The 15,697-nt window shown below is 38.1% G+C and overlaps 1 protein-coding gene across 2 annotated transcripts in view; it reads left to right on the top strand.

The window, feature by feature from the left end:
* slit3 (slit homolog 3 (Drosophila)) overlaps positions 1-15,697 on the top strand; it is a 615,812-nt gene that overhangs the window by 553,191 nt on the left and 46,924 nt on the right. For both annotated transcript variants that reach the window (XM_061976782.1, XM_061976783.1), the window contains 3 exons: positions 1,136-1,229; positions 5,744-5,881; positions 9,311-9,551. In XM_061976782.1, the coding sequence (XP_061832766.1) occupies positions 1,136-1,229; positions 5,744-5,881; positions 9,311-9,551 (473 nt within the window). The remainder of the gene's footprint in view (positions 1-1,135; positions 1,230-5,743; positions 5,882-9,310; positions 9,552-15,697) is intronic.

The following is a 15,697-nucleotide window of genomic DNA, read 5'->3' on the forward strand; positions in this document are numbered from 1 at the left end:
TATTGTTTTTCATGAACTGTGTACTTGTATTGTTTGTCTGGGTGGAGGTCCTGCTTTGGAAATAATTTGTACCACTTTCAGACATTGCATTTAGTTCCCATTAAAACATTCACATGTTGCACAATTAGATGTAAGCAGGGGATCATGTGTACATTCCTGCAACTTCCTGTTTGTAGAAAATATATTTTTGTTAGTATTTACTTAATATACTAACAGCATTTCATGATTAATATTTATAAATGAAGATTCCTAATAAATGACACTAGAATAAGCACACATTTGATTGGTAAATCATAGTGTAACGACCTGGAATGACACTTTAGGTGTGGTGTTGGAGTTGTCCGACTTTTTGTGTGACTGTAAACGCATCATTGGCTAAGTGCCACATGTGCATGTGTTGGCGCAAATAAGAAAGAGCGAGCGGCTGCTGTTGATATAACAAAGTTGCTTTTGGTCTGGTTTGTACTGCAGAAAATTACCACTTTTGCTAGATATCATTGTTTTTACTAATGTTTTGGTGATGTGTTTATGGCCGACAAAGAGTTTTGCTCAGTAAAGTGATCGATGGAATTCATGTCCTGAAAGCGTCTCGACAGACGTTACAATATTTGAACAATGATGACGAAAACGTGTCCGTGTGTCGAAAATTGTCATGCGCTTATTTTTTTATTTGATTTTGTGCGTGGCATAGATTTGCCGTGAGCAGAGGACGCTTGAGCACTGCGCAATTGCACAGGCGCGCACCTTAGAGGGAACGTTGCTTGTGAGTGTTGATGACACAGCTTTGCAACAGTTGATATTCTAGTTTCAAACATGTTTTACTCAATATAGGTCATACAATCTCAGCAACAAGCTGTAATATCTTACTGAGATCATTTAGGACCAAAACACTTAAAACAAGTAAAACACTCTAACATAAAATCTGCTTAGTGAGAAGAATTATCTTATCAGACAGAAAATAAGCAAATATCACCCTTATTTGAGATATTTCATCTTACTTAGATTTCAGTTTTTGCAGTGTAAATGTTGGACGCGGCGGCTTTAATTTCGTCACATCACCGCTGCAAATGTTTGTCTGTGGATTGTTTGTCATCCGTAAAGTAACATGTCATCTCTGTCTTCTGGCCGTCCCCAGGCGACCTGTGCGAGGAGGTGTTTGACCCCTGCCTCCTCGGCTTTGACCCCTGTCAGCATGATTCAAAGTGCGTCCACGTGGGCCGCAGTTACAGGTAAGCGACTGCCTTGGCCCCAAAAAAAACACCACTTTCAAGGTCAAGGTTTACTTTTGATGGTCCGAAAATTCATCCTTGAGTCAAAGTCAACACTTGCATCAAATTTCAAATAAATAAGCTTTGTAATGAATTTGCAAAGTATTACAATGAGCTGCAATTTTTTAATGAAATATACTGCTGTTCTATATGTGTCCACTGGATGTCGCAATAACAATTCAAGTGTAACCCACGTCACACTAGTGTTGTCCCGATACCAATATTTTGGTACCGGTACAAAAATGTATTTTGATACTTTTCTAAATAAAGGGGACCACAAAAAAACAGCATTATTGGCTTAATTCTAACAAAAAATCTTAAGGTACATTAAAAATATGTTTCTTATTGCAATTTTGTCCTTAGTGAAAATAGTGAACAAACAAGACAACTTGTCTTTTTGTAGTAAGTAAACAAACAAAGCCTCCTAATTTAGTCTGCTGACATATGCAGTAACATATTGTGTCATTTATCTACCTATTATTTTGTCAACATTATTAAGGACAAGCGGTAGAAAATGAATTATTAATCTACTTGTTCATTTACTGTTAATATCTGCTTACTTTCTCTTTTAACATGTTCTATCTACACTTCTGTTAAAATGCAATAATCACTTATTCTTCTCTTCTTTGATACTTTACATTAGTTTTGGATGATACCACACGTTTGGATATCAATCCGATACCAAGTAGTCACAGGATCATACATTGGTCATATTCAAAGTCCTCATGTGTCCAGGGACATATTTCCTGAGTTTATAAACATAATATTAATTAAAAAAAAACACGAAATAAGATTTTGTAATGCTAAAAAATATTGATGTGTCTGAACCTATTCAAGGCATAGAAAAATAATTGTTAATTAAAATGTTGTTTCCACTAATCTTTTTGGGTTAGCACAGTGATTGTCAAACTGTGGTACACGGGCTCCATCTAGTGGTACACCAAAGAATAACTTGATGAAAGTACAGTGTTTTATTGTCCTATAGTCAAACACAGTGTTACTGCTCAAACTGTGTGTAATGTTACTGTGGCCAAAAAATATTGACTATAAATGTTAAATAAATCATCTACCTTGTTTTTAATGAATACTTGGGCCTACTACGCAACTGTGTTTTACTCTTGGCCATCATGGTGGTACTTTTAAGGTGTTTTCTGAGGTGGTACTTGGTCAAAAATGTTTGAGAACCACTCAGTTAGTGCATTTGTATTATTGTTTGAAAATGGGTTCGGAAAAAAAGAAAAAATTGTATTGACTTCTTCAGGCAGGAGATTCATAATGTTAGCATTAACAATCAAAGCTAATGTTAGGGTCTAGTTTTGCGTGTACTAAAACACATGCAAACTTAATAGCACATGCAAAGCTGATTCACTAAACTTTTGCACACATAATTATTTGTCTTAAGTGAGCAAAATAAGGAGCGTAATCCATTTAGCGTGTCTGTCTTCATGAATATGCAGGATATATGCTGATCATCAGAAGTAGGTGCAGAAGATGCAAAAAATTGTCATTTATCAGGACTAAAAGTGTTCCGCGAGCGCTATTTTGCGGCTAAATTTAGCAGTTCTAAAGTGCACGTGCAAACTGACACAGTTCCGCATATGGCTGTGAGAAGAATCTTCTGTGTCGACATATGGACTGTCATAAATAATAAATAACAGACATATCGCCTTATCAGCAATATTATTTTATAATGGCATAGCTGCTGAATGTCTAAAGGGGCTGATTAAAACAAATTAAATTGATGCGTGTTGGTGTCTGTTGGCATTTTTTTTTAAAGGTTTTTGTTTCATTTAGGTCAGGGGTGTCAAACTCAAATACAGAGTGGGTCAAAATTTAAAAACTGAACAAAGCCGCTGGCCAAGGTTGAACAAATGAACCTTTTAATAGGGACCCAAACAAGTTTTGCATTGAATATTGAACAAGCAAGGCTTATATAACTTTATAGTGACATGCAAAATCCAGTTTCAAATAATAATAATAATAATAAAATATCAATGGCATATCAAATAAAATTAATAAAAATTGAATGCCTCTTTTGTATTTGCAGCCTTCTGAGGTAAATATCAAAATAAACTTTTTCCACAGGCTAATAAATTTAAAAAATAAAATAATAATGAATGAATCAAACATTCAAGCCTTGAAGTAGCAAGGGAAAGTGCATAGGGGGTTGACGTGGGCGGGGTTTTGGGGAGAGGGGATAGCGGGGGGTGTATATTGTAGCGTCCCGGAAGAGTTAGTGCTGCAAGGGGTTCTGGGTATTTGTTCTGTTGTGTTACGGTGCGGATGTTCTCCCGAAATGTGTTTGTCATTCTTGTTTGGTGTGGGTTCACAGTGTGGTGCATATTTGTAACAGTGTTAAAGTTGTTTATACGGCCACCCTCAGTGTGACCTGTATGGCTATTGATCAAGTATGCTTGCATTCACTTGTGTGGGGTGTAAAAGCCGCATATATTATGTGACTGGGCCGGCATGCTGTTTGTATGGAAGAAAAGCGGACGTGACGACAAGTTGTAGAGAACGCTAAAAGCAGTGCCTTTAAGGCACGCCCCCAATATTGTTGTCCCGCCCTGTACAACACGGCGGGCCAGCTCTAATGTTAATTTGATATCGCCTCAAGGGCAAAATGAAATTACATGGTGGGCCTAATTTGGCCCGCGGGCCAGAGTTTGACACCCATGATTTAGGTGATATATTATAATATGTCTGAAAAAATATCTTGCAATGTGCATTTTCTTGCGCCTGGATCATTCCAGAGGCATGAATGCGCTGCGGTGTTGTCAAGGCCCACCGCATTCAAATTGTGATTCTATTTTGCAGAAAAGGTGGTGTTTCGTATATAGATGTGTGGTTCTTGATGAACATTGAACAGCACAGTTTTGAGATGATGACATGGTTGTGGAGGGAAATTAATATATCCATGGGCACAGTCAGTAGTAAACAAAAAAATCCTCATTAAAATAGGGCGGTCTGCACCACTTTTGCACTTACCAATTGTACCGTATTTTCCGGACCATAGGGCGCACAAGATTATAAGGTGCACTGCCGATGAATGGTCTATTTTTTATCTTTTTTCATAAATTTGGTGCACCGGATTATAGTGCGCATTAAAGGAGTCATATTATTATTATTTTTTTCTAAATGTAAAAGACTTGCTTGTGGTCTACATAACATGTAATGGTGGTTCTTTGGTCAAAATGTTGCATAGATGATGTTTTACAGATCATCTTCAAGCCGCTTTCTGACAGTCGCTTCCGGATGCGCCGTTTTGTGGGCGGTCTTATTTACGTGGCTCACCTTCGACAGCGTCTTCTTTGTTGTAGCAGTGTAGCGTGCAAGGATGGGAGTGGAAGAAGTGTCAAAAGATGGCGCTAACCGTTTTAATGACATTCAGACTTTACTTCAATCAATAACGGAGCAGCATCTCCTCATCCGCCAGAAATGTGTCCCGTGAAAAACCGTCCGACCGGAAATCTCTAATAACTAAAGTTCCTTGGGTGAATAATGTAAACTCACTACACCGGTATGTTTTAGCGCTTTCATGGTGAGTTTACTGACAAATATAAGTAAGAACTTTACACTACTTTATATTAGAAATGGCAACAGCGGAGGATGAATGTCCCATAACAAGAAGATAGAGAAAAAAAAGAAGCTTATCGACTACGGCGTCAGCACGGACTACAAAGGCGGACGCCCGCAATTTTTCAGGACTTATGCAGATCCCAAATACAGATCAGCAGGTACCAGACGATAAGAAAAGTTGCTTTTGCATAATATTGCAAAACAAAACGCCAGATATGTCTCACCTTATATACACACCATAATAATACTCCTATGTTGAAGCACAGTACAATCCATCAAGCGGTGCAGCTTCATAGCTTACCAAAGTCGTACTAAAACATTTTTGTAGATTTTTGAGCGCCGTGTGTAATGTTCTATATTTTCAATGGAATATATAAAAGGTTGGTGTTGTTTACTTTAATCACATTGCCATCATAGTGCAGTCTACACATATCTCTTATGTTTGACTGCCATCTACTGGTCACACATATCATTACACCATGTACCAAATAAAATTGCTTTGAGGTGGGTAAGGAAAACCAGAATTAATCCGTGCGTTAGGCACACCGGGTTATAAGGCGCACTGTCGAGTTTTGAGGGGAAACAATTATTTTTAAGTGCGCCTTATAGTCCGGAAAATACGGTACACACAGTCTTAATAGATCACACGCAACACTCCCACTAATAGTACAGGCAATTATGTCGTTTGCACATGCTGTTTAGTGCACGCTATTTGGGTCTTAGTAGATCAGGCCCTTTGTATTACTCACATTTAAAAGTAATTTGGAAGTTAATTGCAACTGTAGGGGGAGCCCTTGAGCAAAAGTAAACAGTTGTTAAGATGTTGTTGGTTAAAATGGCTTTTATTTATTATCACACACACGCGCAATAATGCAGATATTTTTTTTCCCCTGCAGGTGTGAGTGTCTGCCAGGGTACGTGGGCCACTACTGCGAGCACGACTACAACGACTGTCTGGAGAACAAGTGCCAACATGGCGCCGAGTGCGTGGACGCCGTCAACGGCTACACCTGCATCTGCAAGGAGGGCTTCAGGTGAGGGTCACGTCTCATTTGAAGAGGCGGGAAAATAAATTACACCCGGGGGCGACACACACACACACACACACACACACACACACACACACACACCCTCGGTGGGAGGAGGTACAGATGGCGTTGGAGCCGCTTGACCACCTGCCCGTGTGCATGTGACAGATGCACACTGTGTTTGATTGCAGCAGAGGCGAAAACAAGCTTTTTGGTGATTTTTAAACTAGATTATGTGGCAGTTTGCAGGGATTTTAGGCGTAAATGTGCAACATTTCATGTATAGCAGGGAACCTGAATGCAGCATCATTTCTGATTTAATTGGAGCCACACCAAAAACAAGGGGTTTTAGTTGGGGCTTTATAATAAATATTCAAAATGTATTTTTTAAAATTTGTCATTATTTTATTATTATTTATGTATTTTAATTATTTTTTTCTCAGTTATTTGTTTTTATTTTATTTTGGTGTTTTTAGGCTCATTGTCCTTACAAAAACAAAACAGAAATAGAATATTAATTATTAGCATAAGTCCCATATACATATATGTACAATATTAATATTATGCACTAACTAGAAGAGGCAATTCCTGAAGGAATTGTGTGTGAATGCTCCAATGCTGAAGTTGAACTGAAATCCTGACAGAATGTAGTATGAATGTTCAAATGGTTTGAATGTTGAAGAGTTGGAATTTCCAGGAAAAAGGGATTTTGGTTTGGAACTTGTGAAAGTGTTCATTTGAATGTCCAGGATGAGTGGAATGTGTTAATGTTAAAATGGTTTGAATAGGTTGAAAAATGTGGGTATTGTGCAAATTGGAAAAATGTCCCATTCATTTCAACGGGAACTTCCTGGAAATTTGGGAATTTTGGGAAAAGCGGGATTTAAAAAAAAATGATTAAGAGCATGAATTATCTGAATGAACTGAATTGGTTGGTGTTAGAATTGTTTAAATCGAGCAAGAAATGTTGAAGTAGTAAATAGTATTAGGGAATTTCGGGAAAATCTGGAATTTTTTTTCAAATTGGAAAAAAGGTAGTTTGGCCAATTCATTTTGAATGGGGAAAATGCAAAAAAAATAAAAGGAATAATGGGAAATCCAGGAATTTTGTATTGATTTTTTTAAGTAGAGCAGACTGAATATTTAGAAATATTTAGGAACAGTTTGAATTAGATGAAAAATGTGGGAATTGTGTAACTTTGAAGAATGTCCAATTGATTTGAAAGGGAATTTCAGAAAAAAATTGGGAATTTTGGAAAAAGCGAAACATTTTTAGAAAATGGTAAACAATTTGAATGGTCTGAATGAGTTGAAATGGTCAATTTTTCAAATTGACGGAGAAATGTTGAAGAAGTAACATGTTGAATTGAGAAATGGTATTACGGAATTTCGGGAAAACCGGGAATTTTTCCAGTTCAAAAAACAACGTTGTTTTTTGTCCTGATTAAGAGAAATGTTTTGACGGTGGAATGGTTGAAGTGGGTCGAACAATCTAAGAGGAGTAGTCGCCAGAAAAAAAAAAAGTAGAAATAGGGCTTTGAAAACCAGGAATTATGGAAAATCCAGGAATTTTTTGGAACTTGGAAAAACGGAAGTTTAAATTTCCAGAATGTGTTGAAGGTGGAATGGTTTGAATCGGTTGAAACATGTGGAAATGGTGGAAGTTTGGAAAATGGCCAATTCATTTTGAATGGGGAAAATGCAAAAAAATAATTATGGGAAATCCGGGAATTTTTTTCTTAGAATTTTTTAAAGTAGAGCAGACTGAATATTTAGAAGTTGGAACAGTTTGAATTAGATGAAAAATGTGGGAATTGTGGAACTTTGAAAATGTCCAATTGATTTCAAAAGGAATTTTAGAAAAAAAGGGGAATTTTGGAAAAAGCTAAACATTTTTAGAAAATGGTAAAAAAAAAATTGAATGGTCTGAATGAGTTGAAATGGTTGGTGTTGACATTTTTCAAATTGGCGCAGAAATGTTGAAGAAGTAACATGTTGAATTGAGAAATGGTATTACGGAATTTCGAGAAAACCGGGAATTTTTCCAGTTCAAAAAACAATTTTGTTTTTTGTCCTGATTAAGAGAAATGTTTGGACGGTGAAACGGTTGTAATGCTTTGAAAAATGTGGAAGGAGTAGTCGCCAGAAAAAAAGGGTGGAAATAGGGCTTTGGAAAACCAGGAATTCTGGAAAATCTTGGAATTTTTTTGAACTTGGAAAAAGTGAAGTGAATTGTGTGAAGTGAATTATATTTATATAGCGCTTTTCTCTAGTGACTCAAAGCGCTTTACATAGTGAAACCCAATATCTAAGTTACATGTAAACCAGTGTGGGTGGCACTGGGAGCAGGTGGGTAAAGTGTCCCGCCCAAGGACACAACGGCAGCGACTAGGATGGCGGAAGCGGGGATCGAACCTGCAACCCTCAAGTTGCTGGCACGGCCACTCTACCAACCGAGCTATACCGCCCCAAAAAGGGAAGCTTAAATTTCCAGAATGTGTTGAAGGTGGAATGATTTGAATCGGTTGAAACATGTGGAAGTTTGAAAAATGGCCAATTCATTTTGAATGGGGAAAATGCAAAAAAAAAAAAAAAAAAGGAATTATGGGAAATCCGGAAATTTTTTTTAGAATTATTTAAGTAGAGCAGACTGAATATTTAGAAGTTGGAACAGTTTGAAATAGATGAAAAATATGGGAATTGGGGAACTTTGAAGAATGTCCAATTGATTTCAAAAGGAATTTCAGAAAAAATTGGGAATTTTGGAAAAAGCAAAAAAAAAATTGAAAATGATAAAAAATTTGAATGGTCTGTATGAGTTGAAATGGTTGGTTTTGAAATTTTTGAAATCGGCGCAGAAATGTTGAAGAAGTAACATGTTGAATTGAGAAATGGTATTACGGAATTTCGGGAAAACCGGCAATTTTTCCAGTTGAAAAAACAACTTTGTTTTTTGTCCTGATTAAGAGAAATGTTTTGACGGTGGAATGGTTCAAATGTGTTGAAAAATGTGGAAGGAGTAGTCGCCAGAAAAAAAGGGTGGAAATAGGGCTTAGAAAAACCAGGAATTCTGGAAAATCCTGGAATTTTTATGAACTTGGAAAAAGGGATGCTTAAATTTCTAGAATGTGTTGAAGGTGGAATGATTTGAATCGGTTGAAAAATGTGGAAATGGTGGAAGTTTGAAAAATGGCCAATTCATTTTGAATGGGAAAAAATGTCCTGGAATTCTGGGAAACCATGTGTGCATGCTTTGGAGCATTCACACAATATATAGGTATTGCCAGCTAATTACAGTTTTTTTTCCGAAAAAATGCAAACCCTTAAATAAACAATGTTTATCTTCACGTGCATTATGTATAGTGTGTTTGTAATAGCAAACATGCAGCAAACCTCCCATTAATGTAAATTAATGATGACCTTCTCGTCCTGCAGCGGTCTTTTCTGCGAGAACCCCCCGCCCATGATCTTGCAGCAGACCAGCCCGTGTGACCAGACCGACTGCCAAAACGACGCCCAGTGCCTGCTGATGGCCGGCGAGCCCGTCTGCCGCTGCATGCCCGGTTTCTACGGCAACAAGTGCGACAAGATGGCCACCGTCCATTTCCTGGGGCGGGAGGCGTACGTGGAGCTTCTGGGCACCAAGATCCACCCTACGGCACATATTTCCTTCCAGGTACCTTTTTGACATCATGACCACGATATGTGTGATGATTGAAGCAAAATTGTACTCGGGTTTATTTTTTATGTATGAGTTTGAAATTTCACTACTCTGACTAGCAATTAGTTGCCAAGTCCTGCCTGTGCACACTAAAAAATGCTGGGTTGAGTCATATTTTTGGGTTATTTCTAAGGAATTTTTGTGACCCAACCAGTAACCCAGCATCTTAAAAAACAACAAGTTGCAATACTAACCTCTGCCTGTTGGAGTCATGAATCATTGTGACATTTGGACTCCAAAAAACTGAAAATAACCAAGTTATTTGGTAGAATCGACCCAGCATTGCAGTTAAAATGACCCAGCATTTGGGTTGAATATATAACTCCTCTAGCTGGGTTAAATTAACGCAGCATTGGTTTGGTCCAGCATCTTAATAAACTACAAGTCGCAATACTGATCTCTTATAAATCATTACGACATTTGGACTCCAAAAAACTGAAAATAACCAAGTTATTTGGTAGAATCGACCCAGCATTGCAGTTAAAATGACCCAGCATTTGAGTTGAATATATAACCCATCGAGCTGGGTCAAATTAACCCAGAGTTGATTTGGTCCAGCATCTTAAAAAACTACAAGTTGCATTACTAACCTCTGCCTGTTGGAATCATGAATCATTGTGACATTTAGACTCCAAAAAACTCAAAATAACCAAGTTATTTGGTAGAATCGACCCAGCATTGCAGTTCAAATGACCCAGCATTTGGGTTGAATATACAACCCATCGAGCTGGGTTGAATCAACCCAGTGTTGGTTTGGTCCAGCATCTTAAAAAAACTACAATTTGCAATACTGACCTCTGCCTGATGGAGTCATAAATCATTATGACATTTGGACTCCAAAAAACTGAAAATAACCAAGTTACTTGGTAGAATCGACCCAGCATTGCAGTTAAAATGACCCAGAATTTAGGTTGAATGTATAACCCATCGAGCTGGGTCAAATTAACCCAGCGTTGATTTGCTCCAGCATCTTAAAAAACTACAAGTTGCAATACTGATATCTCATAAATCATTACAACATTTGGACTCCAAAAAACTGAAAATAACCAAGTTATTTGGTAAAATTGACCCAGCATTGCAGTTAAAAAACTACAAGTTGCAATACTAACCTTGGCCTGTTGGAATCATGAATCATTGTGACATTTGGACTCCAAAAAACTCAAAATAACCAAGTTATTTGGTAGAGTTGACCCAGCATTGCAGTTAAAATGACCCAGCATTTGGGTTGAATATACTCTACAACCAATCTAGCTGGGTTAAATTAACCCAGCGTTGGTTTGGTCCAGCATCTTAATAAACTACAAGTCGCAATACTGATCTCTTATAAATCATTACGACATTTGGACTCCAAAAAACTGAAAATAACCAAGGTTATTTGGTCAAATTGACCAAGCATTGCAGATAAAATGACCCAGCATTAGGGTTGAATATATAACCCATCGAGCTGGGTCAAATAAACCCAGTGTTGGTTTGGTCCAGCATCTTAAAAAACTACAAGTTGCAATACTGACCTCTGCCTGTTGGAGTCATGAATCATTGTGACATTTGGACAACTGTATTTGTCTTTATTATTTAGTAGAATTGTATTAAACATACCAGTTTTAATTTAAGCAAGACAAAAATGTATCGGTTTGTTTATTTTATGGAGGAATGTAGGTAATCATAGAACTGGCACCCAATGTTATTTAAAAAGTAGTGATTTTGAATTAAGAATCAAATCAAATTGAATCGAATATTGTGGGGCCCAAAGAATAATAGTCCTGGAAGGCATGCATATTTTTTTAAATATGTACACCTATTTTTGTGCAGCTGTTCAGAAGTAGAAAAGTTATTTGACACATTTATTTATTTACTACTTTTTAGTGAACCGACACACCATAAATGGAGTTTTTTTCCAAAAAGTGGTGCTAGATTTTTTTCAAGTTGTGAAATACACCGTAGAAAATATCAATCTCTTGAGTTGAGCCCGTGGAGTTGCAGCAGACGGGTTTCTCCGCCTGCAACAGATGTCCGCCGCGGATGCTGGTGGACATCTAAAAGTCAAAGCGAAGCAGACAGAAGCAATAAAAGCAGGTCGCAGATGTTTAACACCTGTGTGAATGTGAGCGCCGCACGCGTCTGCCTTTTCCCGCCAGCGGCTTTTCACTTTTCAATGCCAAAGCTGTTAAAAGTGCACCCGGAGGCCTCCACTCAGAGGAAAGTGGGGGGGAAAAAGAAAAAAAAAACTGACAGCGCTTCATAAATCACTCTGTACTTGTTCCCTTTTTAACACATTTTCTCGTTATTCTCCGTATCTTCTCTCGTTTTCCTTTCTAGCATCTTGTTAGCAGGCTGAGCTCCGTTTAAAGCTGCAGTGCTAAGTGGTGGCAACATGGCCACCTGTTTGTGTAGTGCGGAGTGTGACCTTGCTGCTGTATGCACAAGTCTTCATCGCCTTTCTTTCTCTTTTTTTCTCCCTGCGTGGTTAAATGACAAAAATGTCCATTTTAAGTCTGCACGGCTGTTAGCAATGTTGGAAACATAGCAGCATAGTGCCAAATAGAGATGCCGATAAATGCTGTAAAATGTAATACCGGAAATGATCGGTATCGGTTTCAAAAAGTAAAATGTATGACTTTTTAAAACGCCGCTGTGTACACGGACGTAGGGAGAAGTACAGAGCGCCAATAAACCTTAAAGGCACTGCCTTTGCATGCCGGCCCAGTCACATAATATCTACGGCTTTTGACACACACACAAGTGAATGCCATGCATACTTGGTCAACAGCCATACAGGTCACACTGAGGGTGGCCGTATAAACAACTTTAACACTGTTACAAATATGTGCCACACTGTGAACCCACACCAAACGAGAATGACAAACACATTTCGGGAGAACATCCACACCGTAACACAACATAAACACAACAGAACAAATACCCAGAACCCCTTGCAGCACTAACTCTTCCGGGACGCTACAATATACACCCCCACGCTACCCTCTACCTTGTTACATTGTTTAATGCATCCAGCGGGGCATCACAACAAAATTAGGCATAATAATGTGTTAATTCCACGACTGTATATATTGGTATCGGTTGATATCGGAATCTTTAATTAAGGGTTGGACAATATCGGAATATCGGATATCGGCAAAAAAGCCATTATCGGACATCTCTAGTGCCAAACAGGTATATAAACATTTTTTTTGTAATAATTATACAAATTTACTTTACAAAAGACAAGTGTGGGATACTTCTCTTGTTGCCTTATTTGTATTTGACTTTATTAAATGTATTTATATTATTATTTGGTGCAGCCGGGCCGTAGCACTTGGTCAACAGCCATACAGGTCACACTGAGGGTGCCCGTATGAACAACTTTAACACTGTTACAAATATGCGCCACACTGTGAACCCACACCAAACGAGAATGACAAACACATTTCGGGAGAACATCCGCACCGTAACACAACATAAACACAACAGAACAAATACACAGAACCCCTTGCAGCACTAACTCTTCCGGGACGCTACAATATACACCCCCCCGCTACCCCCTACCTTGTTACATTGTTTAATGAACCCAGCGGGGCATCACAACAAAATTAGGCATAATAATGTGTTACTTCCACGACTGTATATATCAGTATCGGTTGATATCGGAATCTTTAATTAAGGGTTGGACAATATCAGAATATCGGATATCGGCAAAAAAGCCATTATCGGACATCTCTAGTGCCAAACAGGTATATAAACATTTTTTTTGTAATAATTATGCAAATTTACTTTACAAAAGACAAGTGTGGGATACTTCTCTTGTTGCCTTATTTGTATTTGACTTTATTAAATGTATTTATATTATTATTTGGTGCAGCCGGGCCGGAGCACTTGGTCAACAGCCATACAGGTCACACTGAGGGTGCCCGTATAAACAACTTTAACACTGTTGCAAATATGCGCCACACTGTGAACCCACACCAAACGAGAATGACAAACACATTTTGGGAGAACATCCGCACCGTAACACAACATAAACACAACAGAACAAATACCCAGAACCCCTTGCAGCACTAACTCTTCCGGGACGCTACAATATACACCCCCCCGCTACCCCTTACCTTATTACATTGTTTAATGCATCCAGCGGGGCATCACAACAAAATTAGGCATAATAATGTGTTAATTCCACGACTGTATATATCGGTATCGGTTGATATCGGAATCTTTAATTAAGGGTTGGACAATATCGGATATCGGCAAAAAAGCCATTATCGGACATCTCTAGTGCCAAACAGGTATATATATTTTTTTTTTGTAATAATTATACAAATTTACTTTACAAAAGACAAGTGTGGGATACTTCTCTTGTTGCCTTATTTGTATTTGACTTTATTAAATGTATTTATATTATTATTTGGTGCAGCCGGGCCAGTGCACTTGGTCAACAGCCATGCAGGTCACACTGAGGGTGGCCGTATAAACAACTTTAACATTGTTACAAATATGCATCACACTGTGAACCCACACCAAACGAGAATGACAAACACATTTCGGGAGAACATCCACACCGTAACACAACACAAACACAACAGAACAAATACCCAGAACCCCTTGCAGCACTAACTCTTCCGGGACGCTACAATATACACCCCCCCGCCACCCCCTACCTTGTTACATTGTTTAATGCATCCAGCGGGGCATCACACCAAAATTAGGCATAATAATGTGTTACTTCCACGACTGTATATATCTGTATCGGTTGATATCGGAATCGGTAATTAAGGGTTGGACAATATCGGAATATCGAATATCGGCAAAAAAGCCATTATCAGACATCTCTAGTGCCAAACAGGTATATAACCTTTTTTTTTTTTTTTATAATTATACACATTTACTTTACAAAAGACAAGTGTGGGATACTTCTCTTGTTGCCTTATTTGTATTTGACTTTATTAAATGTATTTATATTATTTTTTGGTGCATCCGGGCCGGAGCACATGGTCAACAGCCATACAGGTCACACTGAGGGTGCCCGTATAAACAACTTTAACACTGTTGCAAATATGCGCCACACTGTGAACCCATACCAAACGAGAATGACAAACACATTTCGGGAGAGCATCCGCACCGTAACACAACATAAACACAACAGAACAAATACACAGAACCCCTTGCAGCACTAACTCTTCCTGGACGCTACAATATACACCCCCCCGCTACCCCCTACCTTGTTATATTGTTTAATGCATCCAGCGGGTCATCACAACAAAATTAGGCAGAATGTGTTAATTCCACGACTGTATATATCGGTATCGGTTGATATCGGAATCTTTAATTAAGGGTTGGACAATATCGGAATATCGGATATCGGCAAAAAAGCCATTATCGGACATCTGTAATGCCAAACAGGTATATAACCATTTTTTGTTTAATAATTATACAAATTTACTGTACAAAAGAGAGGTGTGGGATACTTCTCTTGTTGCCTTATTTGTATTTTACTTTATTAAATGTATTTATATTATTATTTGGTGCAGCCGGGCCGGAGCACTTGGTCAACAGCCATACAGGTCACACTGAGGGTGCCCTTATAAACAACTTTAACACTGTTACAAATATGTGCCACACTGTGAACCCACACCAAACGAGAATGACAAACACATTTCCGGAAAACATCCGCACCGTAACACAACATAAACACAACAGAGTAAATACCCAGAACCCCTTGCAGCACTAACTCTTCCGGGACGCTACAATATACACCCCCTGCTACCCCCTACACAGTGGAGTTTTACGAGCCTTACTCTTGGTAGGTTTCAAAGACAGCTTTTGTCTTCTTGCCTGGAACTCATTTCAACACAAAGTTTTTTGTGATAACTTACACACAATTATTCTAACAGTTATAAAAAATTGATTTTGAATTGAGAATCGATTCTGAATCAAATTGTTAAATTTCATTCAATTGATCCCATTTTTCTGTATTGATTTTTCTTTCTTAAGTCAATAATTTATCATAATAATATATGAATATTACAGTATTGATAATACCATTATGCAAACATATTTTTCTAAATATTGTATAGGCTTCATTTCACCCAATACACACCTACATTTTTAGA

The sequence above is a fragment of the Nerophis lumbriciformis genome, linkage group LG16 (assembly GCF_033978685.3).
Source record: "Nerophis lumbriciformis linkage group LG16, RoL_Nlum_v2.1, whole genome shotgun sequence".
In the NCBI taxonomy this organism is placed as follows: domain Eukaryota; kingdom Metazoa; phylum Chordata; class Actinopteri; order Syngnathiformes; family Syngnathidae; genus Nerophis; species Nerophis lumbriciformis.